Below are 22,091 nucleotides of genomic sequence, written 5' to 3' on the forward strand. Positions count from 1 at the left end.
TGATCTCTCCAAAGTGCCTTTGCACTTACTCTGATTGAAGAGTCACAACTCAATCACCCAACCTTTGAAAAGACCACTCTTCAATGATGTTTACAATAAGATATAAGGTGTTTGATAATGAACACATCTTCATTATTTTCATTCCCTGAATGCTTACTTCTGGATGGGAACCCTTTTGTCATAGGAAAAGCTTTTATAGAGTAACACTGCCATCTATTAGTGTCTAGGGGAAAAGACCTGCTGCCAAGCTAGTTAAACCACGCAAGCAATTCTTTTGAAAATTTCTCAGATACCCACCTTTAAAGCTTCAGGATTTCTATAATGCATGGAGATAAAACTACAATATCACACGATACAATTTATTGGAAAAATGCTCTCATATACATGAGTTTGCCCAAGATCCCAACCAGCTGCTTTAATCAGTCTCTGAAGGGCTCGAGGGACAGGACCTCAAGAGAGCACACTGCAGACCCACAGCACATGGAGGACTCACCGAGACCTGAGAAGTGAGGAACAGGCAAAAGGCCTTGTGCCCACAGGGTCTTCTCACCCACACGCCATTTCTCACTCTACCCCTACCCTGGCAGAACTATCTTGGGCATAGAGACTGCTGGGAGCTTGCAAACAAAAACACTCCCCTGTCACAACAGTCCCCAACTACACCCCTGGTGGTTCCCTGAGCTGACTCAACATAACAGAATTGTGGGGCTGGAGTCTTTGCCTCTCTTCTCCTCCCCTCCCGCAACAGTCTTTGGAGAACACGGTGAAGACTACAACAGACCTTGTCCTTTTTGAAAAGGACACCCACAGGTCTAAGGCTAGAAATGGAAAGTGACATGGAAGTAATTATGGGAAGAATAAATAAATAATTTCCAAGAGGACTGGAAAAGTAGGGGCCAAATAGTAAAAATGAGTAAATAAAATTCACTGAAATATTCAAACAATTAGAACTGCATTCAACAATAAATAATTCCTTCAAAATGGCCAACTCGAATCCAGCCATAATTAAAGGCCATATGTAAAACTGATAAAGATCACAGTTACAATGATGAAAGAAGGCTCTGATAAATGGAGAAACCAATCTTTATCCCAGGCATCCTCCTTGTTAGACAGTTAGTATTGAGTCATGTCAAAAGAATAAAAGTCCAATTCAAAGAGTACTTTGAATCCTAAGTAACTAACTTCTACTCACCAATATAGAACACTGCATTTAATTGTAGCAGATGTTAAGACAGCTAGAATGCTAGCAGATTGACCTAAATGTCCGAACACTGAAATCACTAACAAAAGTACATTCTTTCAATGATGTATCACACACCATTAAAAGTGATCTAAAGACTATTAAGTAACATGTAAAGATTTTACAACGTAAAATTAGGCATAGTAAAGGGAAAAACACAAAATTGCATATGCCCTACAACTGCAACTATGAAAATGAAATACATAAACATGTGGCCAGGGAATGAAAAGAAATACGTAAAAATGAAGGCTGTGGCTGTATTAAGCATTAAGATTATGGGTGCTTTCCACCTTTCCCTCCCACAAAATCAATTTTCCAAACATTTTCAGTTGTTTTATTTCCAGTTTAAAGTTAGCCATCTCCTCCTTACCATAAGCATTATACATCTTGGGACCCAGATCTGGCCGAACAAAGTAGTTGGGCAGCCTAGAGGCCAAGTTCAGTTTGCCATCTCGCCTTGTGTACTCGGGCAGCGGAATGTTGGCCATCAGATCATCAAACCTAGAACAACAGAACCAGGAATTTGCAAAATAAGATTGCTTTTCTAATTCATTATTGTGTAACCTGTTTTGTTCCTTTTACAGCAAAAGGAACAAATACATCTGTGATCATGTAGACAGAGAGAGCCATCAAATATTTAAGATTAGAATTACAGTAGTTACAAACAAACATGTCTTCTTTTTCTCCTACAACACACAAATGTGTCAAAATCGGCTGTAACAGTTCAGACAAAAGATCTCAGCAATAAATTCTAGACAAAAAGTTACGCTTAGAGATACATCATTGATTAGTTATGATACCCTTTTCAAGGTTTCAAGCTCAATCAGGAAAACAGATCCACCCAATAGATGTCTTCTTGTCTAACTCAGTGCTGTGACTATACTGTTCTGACCCTTACACATCAGATTCCACAACTGCCTCCAAATCAGCCTTGTAAGAAAAAGTGAGCCTCTTCTCTAGTAGGGCCTACCTCGGAAAATGTGTGGTGTTCCATTAGCCAGGCCTAAAAGCCAATCACTTCTTCATCTCATCTAAAAATAAACATGCCTCCAATGACTACAGACTAGAAATGAAAAATCAGCAGCAGTATAACTGCAGAACTTTTGTTATTTCCTTGAAAACTATTTTCTCACTATCCTACCAAGTCAAGGACAGAATCATCTCTCCCCACCTTCATAATCATACCTGGAAGGCATCATATCTCTAAAATCTTCTCCTGGTGGCCAGTCCTTAAGTTTCAACACCATTGGTTCTTTTTCATTTTTCAAACGATCTGAAAGGTAACCACAATGAACTGTTACTATTTATAACTCAGAAACAGACCAAAATAAATGACAAAGTAGCATTTTATGCCTCAACAATACAAATAAATTTATCTCTGCAAAATTTTCATAACCTGATAAATTTAGTATACAAATATTACTCCTTATTTTTCCCCTCTTACCAACTATCCACCATTTTATTTCTGCAGTGTAAAGAAATCCATTTGTACCCAGAAGGCAGCAAGGTGCAGCAAAATAAAGATCACCAACTAACAGATTTGTGTCAGGGCCTTGTCTTTCCTAGAAGCTTATTAAGCTGCTACTCATTCTTGGGAGATTCAGCCGCTCCCTTTTGCCCACTGCAGGTAGGTGGTGTTTCGACAGCTGTCATTGATCCAATCTGCTCCTCCTCTACAGTTCCGGAAGAAGTGAGCAGCATCCCAACTAATCAATAGCAATGCACGTCAGCAATCAAAGGTCACAGGTGTTTAGTAAACCCAGTTTTCTGAGGCCAGCATGGAACAAATTACTTATTCTGCTTGGAGAGAGAGATTGACCCTATCTGATGTTCTGTCCAAGGACAACAAAGACAAACAGAACAGGTAATAATGCCTCAGAGTTTAAAAGCATAAACATTGTAACAAGGAAGGGGAGGAGAGATGTTAATTTTAAACTCCAAAATCCTGGAAAATGCTGCGGCTGCCACTGATGGGTCTCAGACTCCTGCCATTCCTGTGTTCCCTCCTTTCACATCCTCAACCCCCTTAAAAGATCTTTCATACATACTTGGAACGTCTTCAAATCCATCCCAGAAGTCTCCTACTGTGGCTCCTGTGATGATTTCATTGGTCCTACAATTAACTAGGTCTACTTCCTGCTCACCAAACTCTTTCCTGAAGGATTCAGGTTTCCAAAGTTCAGAGTTCAATTTGTGATGCACTCCAGACACCATCACTGGCTAAATGAAGAGAAGAAGACTTTAGTCTGAACTCTGGCAGCTCTGTCCCCACTCCCGAAGGCAGTCCCTCTTCACACTGCTATTGGTGTATTTCCATGGAGCTGGTGCTCCATCTCAGATGGTGATGTGACAGTTTAGGCTTAGTTCTCTGAGCTCCCGAAGCACCTCCAACCTTCACCATTCATCTGCTTACACACCTCTTGCTCTCAAAACTACATGGGTAAGCATCTAGGAGAAAGGATCACCTTTCCATTACTCACAGCAAGACGGACTGTGAAGATGACAAGGGCTGGAAGGAGTGTCCAGTGACACCAGTCACCGGTGAAACAGGGTGACCTCACTATACTTGAGCCTGTTACTGCCAAGCAGGAATATGGTCGGTGACACCCCTCACTACTACTGGCTGTGTGAGGGTGCCAAATCTTTTGGCTGTCTAAGACAACCCAGAAGCTCTAACCTTTATGTGAAATAGTCTAACTTTAAATGAAATAGTCTAACTTTAAGTGACTTTATAGTTAACTTTATGTGAAATAGTCTAACTTTATAGTTTAACTTTATGTCAAATAGTCTAACTTTAAAATATTGGCAACAAGCAAGAAAGCCTGCTGAAACACTGTATTCAGCCCATCATTTTGTTTCTTGTCTATATATGATTAAATGAGCAAATCCTATTAGTACACTAGATGGAGAAAAACATTTTTGAAAATTTATTTTTGGTTAAACACTCACATATTTCTTTTTGGCAATTCTCCCAAATCCTTGTCCAAGAGAGCAGAGTGTTCCTTTAGCAAAGACCCTATCTGGCCAAACAGAGAAGCCAAAGATCCAGAAAACAGAACCAAAACAAGAAAGCACAGAAGCAGGCCTAGAAATTCTCCTGAAGATATTAACCAGCACTTAAGATCCAACAACACTGCCCTTTAAAGCAGGCACCTGGGGACTGTATGACACCACACGGCCCTAGCCTACCTAGAATTGCCTTCAGCACAGGCTTTCCATTCAGGTAAGAGGGGTGCATGATTTTCTACCACATTGTGTCTAATCTCCCAAATCCCATCAGCCTGTAGTCACACTCTCACTTCCTCTGCTGAGGTTTACCATAGGAATTACCAAGCCTGGATGCCCTCATCAAAATCCCAACGGGGACTGGTAGGAAGCAACAAAAACCTGAATGGAAAAGTCAGTTTAGGACCATCTGCTTTAAAAAGGAAGACTCACGGCCACATCCTGACCTGATTATATTCACCTAAACAATAAAGAATAAAACAGAAGGTGAAGGGGTGGGGGAAGGCTGGGGTGGGGTTGACAGAAGTCTGCCAAAGAAACTGAGAAGGGGGTTCTGAATAGGGCTGGAGGATGGGAGGCCTACATTACCTGTCCTTGTTTCCAGCACTCCCTAAACACATTCCAGTTGCTCTTATTGTTGGGGTCTTGCAAGCACAGCAAGCGATTATCACAAAGCCAATAGTGAGGAGTGTCAAAGCCCAGAATGCTGGGCTTGATCGTCAGTCCTTGAGGCCTCTTAGATAAATCGGAAGAAGTCTTATTTTGCACCAAAGAGGCAAAGATGTCATCAAGGATTTTTGGTGTATTCTTGAGTCCATTTTCTGTCTGAATTGAAGAAAGAACAAAAATCTCAAATATGTCATTCGCCTACCATCAAGAAACCCCATTCCCATAATGATGAGTATATATTACACATCCAGAAGATTCTAAGCCAGGTCCCCCAGGCAAAGAGGCACATCCCCTGTCCCCACTTGACAACTCATAGAAGTGAGGTAACATGAGAAAGTGGCCTGGCCCAGAACTATATTCCCATAAAACCCATCCTCCAATGACTCAAGCCTTCTGAACCCACAAAGGTAAGTATGTGATTCAGTCTCCTTTCTACTTTCAGTTCCAACTTCTCTACTCTTTTCCTGTTCTGTTTTCAACTTTACAACATGCAGTACCAAACAAACAAACACACACCTTTCCTGTAGAAGAATTCAAGAGATTCCGGAGGAAACCAGAATTGTTGTTGCTTACGGGTGTCAAAATTGTGCTGTTAAACGTTTGGAGGACTGTGCTGGATTTGCTTAAAGGCGGGAGGGGTGGAAGGCATTTGATTTCATTCTTTAAAATTGGCATCATTGGTTGTTTTTCTAAAATAAAACCAAAACATCCAGATGAAAAAATATTCTGAAAGGCAAATCCCTTATTAGTATTCTACAAACAGAATTACTTTAGAACTTGCTTTCTATTTACTGGAACAAAAAAAAAAACTTTAGGAGATAAGTATGAATGATATGATTTACTTAGACAAGGATTCCTCATTGAGGTTAAAACAATAACTACCCAGTACAACGGAATTTTGTAAATTGACCTTTGTATCTAGCAACCCTGACAAATGTTTAGTAAATGTAGATTCTTTTGGATTTTTTGTTTGTACTGTCTACAAATACTGGCAGCATTCTCTTTACACTTTTTTTTTTCCCTCAATGCACTGACCAGGACTTCCAGTACAATGCTTAATAAAAAGTGGTAATAGATATCGTCTTGAACATAGAAACTGTTAAAATAAAACAAAACAAAAAAACCTCAAAGACCAGCTTGGCCAACATGGCAAAACCCCATCTCTACTAAAAATACAAAAATTAGCAGGGCGTGGTGGCAGGCATCTATGAGCCTAGCTACTCGGGAGGCTGAGGCAGGAGAATCGCTTGAACCTGGGAGGTAGAGTGCAATGTGAGCCAAGACTGTGTCTCTGCACTCCAGCCTGGGTGGACAGAGCAAGATTCCGTCTCAAAAAACCTCAAAACAGGCCGGGCGTGGTGGCTCACGCCTGTAATCCCAGCACTTTGGGAGGCCGAGGCGGGCGGATCACAAGGTCAGGAGATCGAGACCACGGTGAAACCCCGTCTCTACTAAAAATACAAAAAATTAGCCGGGCGTGGTTGTGGGCGCCTGTAGTCCCAGCTACTCGGGAGGCTGAGGCAGGAGAATGGCGGGAACCCGGAAGGCGGAGCTTGCAGTGAGCCGAGATCGCGCCACTGCACTCCAGCCTGGGCGACAGAGCGAGACTCCGTCTCAAAAAAAAAAAAAAAAAAAAAAAAAACCTCAAAACAATTTTTTTAAAAATTCAATGATTATTTATGTCTCCAGTTTTTTTTGCTTAAACTCTTGATTAAGAATGTTCTTAAGTTTTTTGTAAATCATAAACAGGTACTGAATTTTACTTAATGTTTTCTTGCATCTTGTCCCATGATTCTTCTATATTTTTGAATGTCAGACTACATCTTCATTTCTGGAAAAACCTTGAAAAATTTGAATTCTTTTCCAGCCACTTGCTAACTGTCTTACTTCGGCTCAAATGTGCTGGTTTCTATGCTTCAGCTTCCTCATCAGTAATACAGAAATAATAACAATACTGATGATTGAGCATCACGGAATTACATCACATGTAAAGAGAGGGCCTGGACCACAACAGGAGTTTGAATATTCTTTTTCCTCCTTCTAAGGTATGTATAAACTCACCAGCTGTGCTCTTGCTAGCTTTTCAAATTATTTTTTTCTACAACAGTCCTCTTAGACCTAATTTATGAGTTCTTTTAAGAGCTCCTTATCACACTTTTAAAGCTATATAAAGGTTTTTCCAGAAATTCAGGTGTAGTCTAACATTCAAATATTCCTTCATTTACAGTGTCAAATTTGATTCATTAAAATTTTGTCCCAGATCTTTACATGAAAGAAGTGGCCTACAATTCTTCTCTTCGGTAACACAGCCAGAAGGTAGAAGTCTCTACATTTTAATGCAGCAAAATTTCTCCTCTTTGGTACTGCATTTCAAAAACACTTTCATTTGTGGCAGGTTCCAGGATGACTCCAGAGAAGCACTTTCCATTCCACAGGACTTCTAACCACTGTCCTCCCAGCAACTGAGGTTGCCAAGTCCTTCCATGAATGGACTAAAATACTCAGGAACAAACAGGAAAGCAGGAAACACTCACCCTTGTTTTCCTTGTTGACATTCCCACTGGTTAGGTCTGCCAGCCAGTTTAGAGGAGATGTGCTGGCTGGACAGGCAGGCTTCATGCTGCCGGCTGGCTTGGAGACTGCTTCCCCACCCACAGCTGCTGGCTCCAACACTGAGGGATTCTGCTGGAGCACTGTACCAAGAGTCGGTTTTTCTCCAGCTAAAGAAGTCTGTGTTAAGCATTAAAGGACGATTTTATATAAGCTGAAGAATGACAGCTTCCTTTTCTTTTATTCTCTCCTAATAGCCGACCGACAAGTAAGATAAATATCCAGAACAAAACCACCTAATAGCTAGCCCTGGGTATCCCCACAGCTGCAGTAATCCCACACTAGTAGAGAGTAACTACAAGGTAGAAGAGATGTTAGCAACTTAAAACACAGCAAGATATTACCCCGCGCACCCTTTTACCAGCCCCTGCTGGTACATATCCCTATTACTCTATGTACCATGCTGGTTTAAAATGACCAGTTTGTGCCTGTCTCCCCTGTGAACTCATCCCAGAATCCAGGATAGGCACAGAAAACATGGTTGAAAATGAATAAATGAGGCAGGCAGGAAAGGTAAAGCTGTGATTTCAGAAGGAAATGGGATGCAGAGAAAGAGAAAATGCTATTTTGACTTAGCTTTAAAAATGTGATGAGGAGCTCTTAAAAGAACTCATAAATTAAATCTAAGATGACTGCTGTAGAAGAAAATAATTTTTAAAACTGACAAGAGCCAGTTTATACATACATAAGAAGGAGGAAAAAAAATATCCAAACTCCTGTTGTGGTCCAGGCCCTCTCTTTACATATGATATAATTCTGTGATGCCCAATCATCAATACTGCTTATTATTTCTATATTACTGATGAGGAAGCTGAACCACATAGAAACCAGCTCACTTTAGCCAAAGTAACACAACTAGCAAGCGGAAGGAAAAGACTTCACATTCAGTTCTGACTCCAAATATTACAAGTCTTCTGCTCTCCCATCCTGCCTATGACACCACAGCTTTATAGAAATGTAAATTTCTGATTATTAAACACAATGCGGCATACTGATTACTGCAACAAGGAGGAGAAGGGAGAGCAAGGCACACATGTGATGGTGGAGAGGAGAGGGATGCCACCAAGGAGACATATGAGGACTGAGAAAATTAACATTTTTTACATTGCATGATGGGCAACTAAAGGTTCATTTTATCATTATTTCCTTCAACTTTTCATAAACGTAGGCAAAATATATTACGTAATTTTTAAAATGTTAAGGCTTATCTGAATAATTTTAATTCTGCAAAATACACAGAATTTTTTTTAAACCCTTTACAAACTCGACAGCTACTTATTAGATAGACTACTATAGAACCTTTTGCTTTTTCAAGAAACAAAAATGTAAAACCTACTAAAAGAGGCCACAGAAGAGTCTACAAAAGTAATGTGAAAAGTCAGAACAGGTCTCTGAACTGCCACATGAAATGTATGAATTATTTCTCTCTCTCTTTCCACTGATTACTATCCCCAGGTTCCTTTCAAACGCACTGACAGAAATCCTTGGGTTATTTGAAAAACAGACAAATGACAATTACAAGGGATGGTGAATTTAACATAAGCAGTAAATACCTGTTTTAGGTCTTCCTTTGAGGCTGGCTTTGAAAAGAGTTTGAATTGCCTGTTTGAACAAGGGCAGTTTGCCTTTATTCCCCATTTCGCTCTTACAGAATGCACAATGTCTCCAACATCATACAGGGCTAGAAAGGGCAGAGGCAAACATCTGAACAAGGGTATTAGGTACTTTCAACCTCAACGTTACACAGCAGAAGCTGGCATTCCCCACAGGATTACTTTTCCAACTCCCTCCCTTTCATCCTGCTCCAGAGGCCTTCCACAAAATACATTTTCTTTTCTTCTACAAAATTATCCTATAAAACTTTAATCAAAAAGTGTTGGAGGAATTATTTAATACAATTCTGGACAAAAATAAACTTAAGCGAGTGATAAAGTAAAACCAAACTACCAGCCCCCATGAGTTAACCAAGACAAAGGGAAAGAAAATCACTGCAGCACATGAAATACCTTTTCCAGGAATGATCTGTGTGGGCATTAAGTTCTCTGGTTCATGTATCTGACTCTTCACGCATTTTAGCCAAGAGAAAGTCTTGTAAGCAGCACCTGCAAATAACTGATTTGTAGTAACTGTTCTTTATAGACTCTGGCTCCACATGCTTCAAGAAACCCACCAAACATAAATCAACAAAAAACTTTATTTAACTGTGTAGAGGGGCTGGAGGAGAATCAAATCGGTTCTCACCTTGTTGGCAATTCTTTCTCTTCATCCGATAGCAATCCACACATACTCCAAACCCACACCGAGGACACACCCAGTGCAGGTTGAAGATGGTGGTGTCGCACACATCACACATTTCTCGAACACCTTTGACAGCTCGCTTCCAAGCAACCTGTCCTGCAAAAATCAGTAAATCACTTAGTCTTTGGAAGGAGAGGGCCTCTGAAATCAAACATGAAAGGTAGGGGTTGTTGTCATTCCTCCCTGTGACTAGACTTTAGACTTCAAATTAACTTTGTTCAGCTTTCATTGCAAATGCTGTCCTCCGCCCCATGAAGTGCTCCTGGATCCCCTCAGCATTCCTAGTAACTTTAATTTGTACTTGAGATTCATGCCTCTTCTCACTGTATATATTCAGGCACAGTCTCACCTCCCTCCAGGAGACTGAACTCCAAGCAGAATCCCTATTCAGACTGTGCAGCACTAGTTACACAAGTTGGAGCTCAGATACAGGTATCACATAACAGTGGTTCTTAACCTCTGAGTCATGAGTCACTTTCAGAATTTAAAGGCAGCATGTTCCAGGCTTTCTCCAAAGGAAAAAAAAAATTTACTCAGATCCACAAACCCAGTAATCTTCATAGAGCATCAGGTTATTCAGATACCCTAAATCCACTCAGACTGCCCATTAAAAACTCCAAGGTGCTCAGCGGGCCTGGAGGGAGTTGCACATTAACTTAATCTTCATAGAGCATCAGGTTATTCAGATACCCTAAATCCACTCAGACTGCCCATTAAAAACTCCAAGGTGCTCAGTGGGCCTGGAGGGAGTTGCACATTAACTTTGTGCAGGCACAATGGTCCAAGGTCAGTTCCTTCACCAGTCAGTCAGAAATTCGATTTAGCCAGTGCCAGAAATGATGCAGGCACCCAGGACTGACTCACACTAACCAAACATCCAGCAGATTAAGGCAGGACCCCGAATTCCACAAAGCAGCATTTTCTGTTCCAGTGGCCAAGACCTAATAACTGGAGAGAGAGGCCTTCCAAAACAGGACAGGCCATTGGACCCTTCCCCCAGATGGAGGAGTGCCAGATCAAGGAACCAAACCAGGTATCAGCAAGCTTTCAGAAATATGAGCAAAGGGAGGACATTTTTGTGGGTCACAGAAAAGCCCAAGGTCTCCTGACTAGGAGACTCCTGGCAGACAGTCTGTGTCTCTCTCCTGAACAACACTGGATCAATGCTGCTGCACTCCTGTTCTACAGTGAACATCTTCTTCCTAATCCAGTTTGGGGTTAACTCATTCCTTCTTCAGACTGAACACTATCCAAATGACCAAGCTTTAGTTTATACAAAATCAAACCAATTGCTGAATGAACTTCTGCTATTACATTATAATGTAATAGCACAGGACACAATACATATAGCTTTAGGCATCTTATAAATGAGATTTTATGATCTTGGACACTTGGATTAGACTGTTTTAACAGAAAGTACTCTTAGATCTCTTAGCCACCCATTTAATGATTATTTGTCACTGAAAAGACAGAATAAAAGTAGTAATAGTTGAGATCTGCTCCCTAATCTCAGGATCAGAGGTAAACTCTTCTGGGTATGGTGGCGTATTTCAGTGTCACTCACAGTGGGTTTCTCTCTCCAATCTGACCAGCTTGTCATAGAGAAAAGAAAGAGCAACAGGATAATCAAAAAGGCAAGGAGGAAAGGTTAATCACATTTAAGTCTTCAAGGAGGAGAGTCTCTTAATTATGTTCTAAAAGATAACTGTCTATGCCTTTTCTATATTAAAAAAAAAAAAAACACATTTTTCAGATGACTCACCATTATCGAAGACAAAGCCATCACTTGCTTAAAACAGCTCTGCTCATTCAGGAGCAAAGTTACTAATACATTCCAAAAAAGTATTTCCACATTGCAGTCATGTATGTACCACTGCCAGATCAGTTACTTAGGAATTTTTCTTTCCATCTACTACTCTTACTTAAATATATTTAATAAAGAAACTTTGTATCTCTACTGAAAGTGGAAAACTAATATTGCTTGTCTTAAACAGACTACAGGGGGGAAAAGTATAATAAGACTTTTGACTTAGAGTCTCCACTACCCTAGCAGAATGAAGTAATTCTAAAGAATGACTCTGGTTGTTCCAGGCACTCGCAATTCCCTTTCTCCCAGGCAGCTCTGGATACCTACAGCTGGGAATGCCCTAGTCCTGTTCCTTGGACTCTGAGAGAGTATCCACATCTATTCAGTAAGTTATTTTTGTGCTTAAGCTAGCTTCGGTTAGTTGCTGGTAATATATCAAAATTCTTAAGACTGGCATGGATGCTTGTATTCAAACATACTTGGGTAAGCAGAGTCTAAAAAGAGACATACCAGAGGAATGGAAAGGCTTCACTTTTAACTTTCAACCACTGATAAAGATAAAATGATGGAAGAAAATATGAGGCTTACAAGACAGATACCCCATGGTGCTTCTGGCTGGATTAACTCATTTCCACAGAGAGACATGGACAGGAAGAGGCTGTACCGTCCTCCAAACATCCTAGCTTGAGATGTCATGAAAGAGGTCTGGCTCTAATATGGCACCTACCCTGATTCCTGTGGCTTAACAGGCTGCCAGATCAGCATAAGAGTGCTCCCAAAGAGCAGAGGACACAAGCACATGCCCATCTAGAACCTCCAAGTATTCCCTTCAAACCTTGACTCTAACAATCATTTCCATTCTGAACCTGTTCTCACTCTCATGTCTGGGACCCAGCCCTGCAGACTCTAACCCAGTAGGTCTAAGAGTCAGCCTTCCCATTCTTTCTTTCCTTGAAATGTATTCATGATTAATAACCTTTGTTTTAAAATAAACCAATCTGAGACCTCATCCCCTTGTAGTGTGCCTGCACTGCTGGTGAGGCTGTGCAAATCCACCATTACTGTACCTTCACCTTTCCTAACAAAAAAGGAGTTCCACTCCTTTGGTAACTGTACCTTCACCTTTCCTAACAAAAAAGGAGTTCCACTCCTTTGGTAACTGTACCTTCACCTTTCCTAACAAAAAGGAGTTCCACTCCTTTGGTAATTGGCCCAAAATAAACCCCAAAAATAGATGGCTAACTCTGATCAAACCTGTTACAAAAGGAAAACTGCAACCTCATTACACCAAAGTTATCTAAACTTCTGGGTGAAAAAAAAAAACCCAAGCAATTAGGACTTAGGTGTCACTTAGGAACAAAAATCAAGTTGGGCTCAAAAATCCTACCCCCTAAGAGATGCTCTTACTGTGTGGCTCAATAGTTGACATAGCTTCCTTTTCAGAAATCACCATTTGACAGAAGTGGTCTCCAATGTTGGCCAAGATGTACTTTGCTGTGTCCAAATCAATCCCCACAACGTTTTTGGTTAAAGGTAACCACAAGCCAATTGCTTCGTTGTCATACTTGTTTGGTGTTAAGAATCCTTCTACCCGCAACACACCATGTTTGTTGAATTGTAACCTAGGGAAGCAGGGGAAAAAAAGATATAATGCACACACACACACACAAAACTGATTTACAACTTGTAATTACTTTTTGAGGGGGCGAGGGGGAGATGGAGTCTCGCTCTGTCACCCAGGCTGGAGTGCAGTGGTGCCATCTCGGCTCACTGCAACCTCCGCCTCCCAGGTTCAAGCAATTCTCCCTGCCTCAGCTTCCCCAGTAGCTGGGATTACAAGCGTGCACCACCACTCCTGCCTAAGTTTTGTATTTTTAGTAGAGAATTTTGCTATGTTGGCCAGGATGATCTTGAACTCCTGACCTCAGGTGATACTCCTGCCTCAGTCTCCCAAAGTGCTGGGATTACAGGCATGAGCCACCGTGCCCATCCACAACTTGTAATTACTATTTAAATCAACAAAGTCCTTCCTAGTTTTCTGTAATCTCCATGGCTAATCACAGCCAATGATTATTTGGCAATGTCAGTAGGAAGATTCAAAACACTTTTTCCCCAAAAGACAAGCTAGACAGGGGGAAAGAGGAGCGAGGAGAAGGGGAGAGAGGTATATTTTGCACTCAAACCAATATAATCACACTGCCTCCAGGGATAGTTGTTCGACCTGCTGGACTTGGCACTTAAGAGCAGGAAAATCGTAAGTTACTACAAAGGTAAGTCGTTAACAAACAGAAGGTAATAAATAACCTGATCAGATTTAAATACAACTACTGCTTCAAGACAAAAGCTCAGCTAAAGAAGGGTAACCGCTAGACAGTCACTGAAGCAATGGCCACACTGGTTTGTGAGGTACTTGGTGCCTATATGAATTCCAGCTGCATGTTACTGTCCAAGCTTCTGGAAAGAGGGAAGCATTAAAATGGGCCTCAGAACCTAAGAAGTGGAACAAAGGGCAGACCATTTGTTCATTATTTGCCTTCAATACTGTAACACTTGAATGTTTTTTTCATAAGCTATGTATTTTAAATTTTTAAAACACAAAATATTTTTTTCTTTTTTTGAGACAGGCTCTCACTCCAATGCCCCAGGCTGGAGTACAGTGGTACAATTATGGCTCACTGCAACCCCCACCTCCCAGGCTTCAGCAATCCTCCCATCTTAGCCTCTCAAGTGGCTGGGAAGGCAGGCATGTGCTACCACACCCAGTTAATTTTCTTTTTCCATTTTTTGTAGAGACAGGAGTTTGTCATGTTGCCCAAGCTGGTGTCAAACTCCTGGGCTCAAGCAATCCTCCCACCTTGGTCTCCTGAAGTGCTGGGATTACAAGCATGAACCACCATGCCCAGCCTAAAAATATAGTATTCTGGCTAGGCACAATGGCTCACTGTAATCCTAGCACTTTGGGAGGCTGAGACGGATCCAGTTCGAGACCAGCCCAGAGAACATAGCAAGACCCTGTCTCTACAAAAAAAAATTTTTTTTAATTAGCCAGGCATGGTGGCAGAAGCCTGTAGTCCTAGGTACCTGGGAAGCTGAGATGGGAAGATCACTTGAGCCCCGGAGTTTGACATAACAGTAAGCTATGATCGTGCCAATGCACTCCAGCCTGGGCAGCAGAGTAAGATTCTGTCTCTAAACATAAATAAGTAAATACATACATACATACATACATACATACAAACAAATATTTCTAGTAGGAGACATAAGAAATAGACATAAAACACAATGAAGTAGCCTGTAACATATCGTAACAGTCATCAATTCTTGTAAGAGCAGAGGACGAAGTGCTGACTGCTGACTATGAGTTTTGTGGGCCAATATGATGAGGGCCTCACGGTAAAGAGAGTAACTGAGCTTGCTTTGGCAAGAAAAGGCAGACAATTAGGTGAAAGAAGGTATGTCCAAAAGACAGTATTTCATATAAAAGCAAGAAAACTAAAGGTGAACAGGGTGACAACAGACCAATTAGACTAAAGGGTTTATTCAAATAGGTAAGAATCAGGAAGAAGTTGCAGAGGTAAGTTGGGGTCAATTGCTGAAGCCTTCATTATTTCACTGGGGACCTTGACTTTGCTAGGCACTGGGCAGCTATCAAAAGTCATCATGTGAGACACACGCAAAGTTGTGTTTTAGAAAAACCATTTGTCCAAAAGAGTGTAGAATAAACTGGAAGGACAAGACTCTGTTAGCTAACATATGCAAATTATTTCAAGCAGTCCAAATGAGAGATGCAAGTTTTTAATTGACGGTCCAAATTAGAGATAGTCATAACACTAAAAAATAAATTTGAAAGCATTTCAAAGTGAGACGTAATGGCAACAGGACCTAGCAACTGAGCCTTACCACTGAGACCCTACCTCTAACTCCTATTTTATTTGCAAAAGAGTTTAATGAGATACAAACTTGATGAGGAGGCTAATGACAGCCTCGATCTTCACTCTAAACATCAGGAAAAAAGTTAAATTATGATATTCTTTCACCAAGATATGAGTTTTTTCTAGTTTCTACTACACTGGCTTCTACTATGCAGCATTAGGCAAAGGTACTCTCCCCTTTAAAGAAGTCAAAAATGAAAAAAACAGCTAAGTCATAAAGTCAATGACTTCTAGACTGTTACAAAAATATAGTGGGTTTAAAAAAAAAAAAAGCTCTAATCATATTATAAAGAACAAAACAAAATAAATTATCTCTTCCCTAAAATGCCTTTGCAACTTAAACCAATCTCTCATCCAATCTAGTTATACCTTTCATAGCAGAGGAGCCATAACAACATGAAATCAAGTGCATGATAGAAACACAAAGACCTGTACAAAGCACAACCATTTCAGTTTCTTCAAAATACATACACATACAAATGAACATGCACTGTAACACACCTGTTTAAGAAAAAAATTCTCGAGAGGAAGGGAAATAGAGTTACCCTCTACTGAGAGCTTATTCTGGGCCAGGAGTTATTCAAAATATATTAATATATGCATATGTTAACATATGTTAACAGTATTACAGCTCTAAATGCTACCCACATGCTTTATGATGTGCTTTTGCAATTTACAAAGGGATGAATGGGGCAAACTAGTATCTAAAAAATTCTTATTTTGTTAAATAAGCCTGAATCTGAAAATTACAAGCATATATAATTAATGATCTAAATTCCCTGTGCATTTAATTCAGCTCATCAGCAATCTTTTCACTTAGATAAAATGAAAGGGGAGGAGGAGAATAGGAAGAAATTGAAGTCACCTCTTCTGTTTATGATTAGAGTTAGTTCAACCTGAAAGTACCTAGATTTCTGAGAAAGTGAATTCTATCTCAAGTTCAACTATGCCAACACTGTTCATTTCTATATGAACAAAAGAGAAGATAGGGCTGCTTTTTTCTTCACTCAGGATAGAAGAATTTAAAGAAAATGATTTTGAATTTATATATATATATATATATATATATATGAGAAAATTTTGCCTATAAAATTGGAAAAGATTTTTTTAAAAGATATGCCTCTCCCTGCTCCCAATGGTACAGAGACCATGGGAGCATGTTCAAACCCTGCAGTGGGCAAGGACACAGGTGCAACCTTCCTGCAGGATAACTTGACAGAACATGTGTATCAAAGTCTTAAAACACACACACCTTCTGACCCAGAAATGCCATTTCTAGTAATCCTCCCAAAGCAAATAATCAGGGACATGGACAAGATGATCATTTCTGCATTATTTCCAGTCACAAAAAATACAAAATAATCTTAATACCAACAAGGGAATTGGTGAAATAAATTATCAAACATTACTATAATATGCTCTTACACAGAAATTCAAAAGTATTTTAAGGAAAAGGTTATGATCAAGAGGTCCCTACTACATAATAGGAAAATAAGATTCAAAACAGAAGGCACAGTATACCAACTATGTATGCCTGAATACATTTTATGATCATACAATGCACTGAAAAGTTAATAGTAGTTATTTGTAGTGGTTTTTCAGAAGCTTCAACATTTTTCTATAATGACTGTTCCTTTCAGAAATAGAAGTTTATATTTTTAAGCTTCGTTACTTTAAAAAAAAACAAAAATAAGAATGAAAAGTCACATGCAATAAGATCTAGATTCTCCAACCTAGTGATTACAAATGCAACATCTGCCACCTTTTTACTTCTAGATTTACTGTTGATAAAAGAGTAAAAAAGGTAGGTTAGATGATCTAGCATAAAAAGTATGCCCAGATTATCTGAACTTTTCCCAAAATGCCTCACCTCCTGAAGTGAAAGAAGCGGCAAAACACAGGTGAGTCCTTCTGTTGCTCCTTATCCTTGCGGAGACTGTCCAAGCGACACTCTCGGCACTTAGGCAACTGTGCCACAATGTTCACACAAGAATCATCCTGTACGAAGGCCTCGCCACTCTGTTGCAGCTTTTTGAGTTTAGCTGGGTCTGTCAAAACCGACTTCCTGGAAGGGGCTAGGAAAACAAAAGATAAAGGAGATAGGACCTCAAATTTTTTAACACCACATTCATATATGACTGAATTCTATTCAAAAAGCCAATATTCCCTTAAAGAGAACTCCCTTCTCCATTCCTGGTTCAACTGTAATTTCCAAAAATGGCTCAACAGAAAACAACTCTCAGAATAACTGGAAAAGTTTTACTCTCTTTATAAAACAATTCTTATTTGCTGACTCCATTTGGCAACATAAAACTCGAAATTAAACAGCCAGACTCACAATTTAAAGTTAATGTATACTTCTATTCACAATCCTACATTTTAGGATGTTTTCAAATCAGGTATTTAATTCAAACTCTGTTGAGGTTCACCTCCGTAAAGGCCTGACTTTGTGGACGTCCACTCTGTCATGTTCCAAATGCAAAAAAGACTGGTTTAAGGTGTGTTTTTAAAAGTACAATGCAAAAACTAACCATTCTAAAAATAACAATAAACAAATCACTTTCCTACATAGCCCCTCAGTCTACGGGGTTACAGCATCTTCTAAATGCCTGTCACTTGACTCCTGACATGTCTTCCACTTCTGCTCATGTGGTCTATGCAGGATTAAAAGCACTGGCTACAGACAGGATTATAATCCTAAGTAAATGCAGATTTTATGTTTTAACTTGTAATCAGCCGGAGAACTTGAAATGTTAATATGGTTTCTAAAGAAAGGTAGAGATGTATTAGGAAAGAGCAATCACCGTGTCAGAGAACAAAGTAAGGAATCCATTTGTATGTCAAGAGCCTTAAGGAATATTTAATAGAAAACAGAAAAGACCTTTTCTTAGGGTCCAAGAGAGCTGAGAAGAAGGAAGTGGGTTTTTAGGCAAACAAAAGTCAAAAACCAACAGCTTCTGGGGAACTAGTTGAGAGATGGGTGGGAGAGGTCAGTCTTGGAGAAAATGTGAAGATCCTAAACCAAAGAAGGTTTTAAATAAAGTAAACATCTTCAATAATTACCTTAGAGATGATCTAATCTTACCTCTCTTTTAAAGCAGGACTAGACCACATGTAAATTTCAACATGATGCTGTTAGTCCTTGATCCCTTAAACACTCTTATTCAGTTATAGTGAAAGAGAAGGTAAAGTAAGAAAGGAAAGAAAATAAAGAGATTAGTAGTTCAAGGATGTAATTTTAATTACTCAGATATTGAAAGACATCATCCTTTGAGTTGGGCCACGCTTCCACAGATCACAGGCAAAAAAGGTTATCTTACCTGTTCTATCCTGGCTCACACGAAGAAATATCTAGAAATAAGAAAGTTGAACTGTCTAAATCTAGCTCTTTACCGAGGAGAGCAACAGGAGCTACCATCAGTGATTCTCTGAATTCAAAGCCAAGTCAAGAGAAAAATGCAATGCCCACTTCTGAGGAGCCACATTATCTATCTGAACAGAAAAAAAGGCAGCTGTTTGACTCCAGTTTGCTTTTGTTTTCTAGACCTAAAGTGCAAGAAAGGAGCAAAAAAGTTTTCCAAGCCTTCTGTCCCAACATGCATTACTAGTGGACACAGATTAGAAGTCACGGAAGGCTTCTGATCACACTCTCACACCTCAATCAAAAAAAAAGTCACAGTAGATAGCAGGATGTGCTAGTCCAGGATGTAAGTAGGTATTTCACTTCTTTTACAATCCATTAGATGGAGAATAGCTGCATAATATATTAAATGAGACAAAGCTGGACTCCATAACTCACTTGTGTATCTATCATGTGCTTACTGCACTAGAATCTTTACTGCTTCTTCACATATTAATTTGCTTCAAAAACTAGCTGAGTGTGAGAGCTGATGATTCAAAAAGAATAAATAGAACAAGGATATGGTTATGAATATGTACTTCTGAGTGTTACATAATTTCTGAGAATAGGATAATCTTATGCAATTAATTTTATGCAAATTAACAGCTATATTAACTTAAACCTCAATGAAGAAGCTAGGTTAGAAGTATTGCTAGGCAAAGAAAGTTCTATTCTTCCAATGCTATACTAAAAAGATTCGCAAGTCAAATCCAGCCATCTTGCCCTCTAATTTTACAGAGGCCTGCAATTAAAAAGGCAGTGTAGATATATTCATTTTTACTGATCCAAATAAATAAGTTGTTTTCGTAGGTTGCTTTTATTCGTTTTGTTTTTTTGAGCCAAGCTCTCGCTCTGTCGCCCAGGCTAGAGTGCAGAGGTACAATCATAACTCACTGCAGCCTCCAACTCCTGGGGTCAAGCAACCCCCCTGCCTCAGCTTCCCCAGTAGCTAGGAATAACAGGTGTGTACCATCATGCCCGGTTGATTTTTTAAAAAATTTTTTGTGGAGATGGGGTCTCACTATGTTGCCCAGGCTGGTCTCAAACTCCTGGTCTGAAGCAATACTCCCACAGTTGCCTCCCAAAGTATTGGGATTACAGGTGTTAGCCACTACGCCCAGCCTAAAACATTAACAAAATCCATACCAATTTCCCACATAGCTAACAGTGATCAAAAGGCATCTTTAAATTCTAATAGCTCTAAACCTTTTGACATGCTGAAATTCCATTCTGTTCTTCTAACTCTAGTAACAGAGCTTCTGATAACTACCACCATTGTAATGCATCCTCAAACTTCATGTAAGTAGCATCAAGTACAATGTACCATTTTTCCTATAAGAAGAGTAGTTTTAAATTGTGGGTGCAGCAGGACTTCCCCTTAAGCAAAGAGACTCTTCCTGGTATTTCAGCCCTATCCTTAACAACTTCAACCCAAGTCCCTTTTCCAGAAATGATACAATTCTGCATCTTTTCTAAAATTTTAAATCTCAGCTACCTGTCACAGATCACCTCTCCTACTCCAACCTGGATGTTACAGAAACTGACAAGCTGAAATAAAGTAATCACTAGATTATTTTAGATTTTGTTTCAAAATTTTCTTAACCTAAAAATTGGGAACCACCTAATAGGAACCAGTTAAATCATATGGTAAATGAATATAACAGAATCCTTGCTTTAAAATACTAATAGATATCTACACTAATTCACAGGGTAAAACTGTTGGCATGAACCCATTTGTGTATACATGAAACTAGGTACACCAAAATATTAACAGTAATCGTTTCTGAGATTTGGGGATTATACCTTCAACTTCTCTGACTGTATAAACTATTTCTACAAAGTCATTTTCACATAGTTTCTCATAGGACAAGAAACATATATATATCTCTACCATTTCTTACCTTCTACCAATAAAGATATTGAGAAACACTCACCATTCTGGATTTTATTGTTGCTTCTTGTACAACAGCTTTCATTATCTACTTTTACTGAAGATTCCTTTAAATTCTGTGATTGGCAAGCTACAGCTGAAGGTTCTACCTTTTTTCCCGAACAGTTATTTGGGCTATCACTATCGACACCTGCTTTCACTTCTGGTGTATTAGAAACATCCGATGGGGAAGGTGCATGTTCTAGGTGCTTCTGCCGTACAGGAGGATTGGCAATTTCCAATTCTGCCCTAGAAGAAGCCTTTGTAGGTAAGCACTCCTTAGGAAGGCCAGTCAATGGTTGTGGAACAGACTCCAATCTGTTTTCCTGATCAGTGTTTGTCTTAGGCTGAGTACAGCTGCCTTTTGGCTCACTCAGAATTTTCAAGTCTCCAGTTCCAATCTGAGAGGACTTTGAGAGCAACCCTGCTTTGCAGACATCTGGTTTTGTTCTCAGAGCTTCAGACTTTGTATTTAGACAGGAAGAAATTTCCTCTGGCAAACTCTGTTTATGACATCTGAAAAAAATAATATAGAAAGCTAGCATCCAGGCCTCCTTTTCTCTCTCCATTATCTTCCCAAAACAAACTGTTTGGTTCCCTAAGGTAATGAGCATGAAAGAAAAAAGAAAATTTCTTGTATGTTACAAAATTTAGGATAGGTTTCTGTGAGCTGGAGTTAAAAGTCATCAGTCAACAGTTCTGCAAAAATATCATAACCACTCAGAAAAATACAACCCTAAATTCTGTCTGCATGTTCTCAGAAATCTTTAACTTCTTACATTAGCTCTACTTCTCACAGCACAACGAACCTTAGCTTTCTCTCAAAACAAAATATTGTATGAACCAAAGAATACACTCAGCAGATGAGCTCTGTGGTTTATAAATATCAAAACTAGAACTCTGTGTAGGGGCAATTCTGAAAGTTTCTTCTTTTTTTTTTTTTCTTGTTAATTTCAGAGACACCTCTGCTAACTTTTTTCTATAAGGAAGATTACGTTTGAATTTCAAAGATAAAACTAGCATTCTTACTACTTGCCAAGAGTCAAAAATTGAACCTCTAGTAAAAGTCAATGTGTCAAGACAAAAATTCTAAAATATGTATGTATGTAAGAAATGTTAGAAATCCCTTCAAAGATATTCACACAAAATCTGATTAAAAATGAACAATGGGCAAGGTACAATGGCTCACACCTGTAATT

At 39.4% G+C, this 22,091-nt stretch overlaps 1 protein-coding gene across 5 annotated transcripts in view; it reads right to left on the bottom strand.

Annotated features, from left to right (window-relative positions):
• Positions 1–22,091, bottom strand: part of KDM3A (lysine demethylase 3A) — a 53,034-nt gene that overhangs the window by 6,388 nt on the left and 24,555 nt on the right. For 3 of the 5 annotated variants that reach the window (XM_077959077.1, XM_002799326.4, XM_077959075.1), the window contains exons 10-21: positions 20,897–21,408; positions 17,433–17,637; positions 13,038–13,252; positions 9,767–9,919; positions 9,532–9,627; positions 9,079–9,206; positions 7,450–7,645; positions 5,432–5,604; positions 4,835–5,071; positions 3,289–3,460; positions 2,426–2,513; positions 1,611–1,741 (exon numbers count right to left, since the gene is read on the bottom strand). In XM_077959077.1, the coding sequence (XP_077815203.1) occupies positions 1,611–1,741; positions 2,426–2,513; positions 3,289–3,460; positions 4,835–5,071; positions 5,432–5,604; positions 7,450–7,645; positions 9,079–9,206; positions 9,532–9,627; positions 9,767–9,919; positions 13,038–13,252; positions 17,433–17,637; positions 20,897–21,408 (2,306 nt within the window). The remainder of the gene's footprint in view (positions 1–1,610; positions 1,742–2,425; positions 2,514–3,288; positions 3,461–4,834; positions 5,072–5,431; positions 5,605–7,449; positions 7,646–9,078; positions 9,207–9,531; positions 9,628–9,766; positions 9,920–13,037; positions 13,253–17,432; positions 17,638–20,896; positions 21,409–22,091) is intronic. The other 2 variants (XM_028832321.2, XM_077959076.1) reach the window with 1 other exon arrangement.

This window comes from Macaca mulatta, chromosome 13, assembly GCF_049350105.2.
Source record: "Macaca mulatta isolate MMU2019108-1 chromosome 13, T2T-MMU8v2.0, whole genome shotgun sequence".
Lineage (NCBI taxonomy): Eukaryota > Metazoa > Chordata > Mammalia > Primates > Cercopithecidae > Macaca > Macaca mulatta.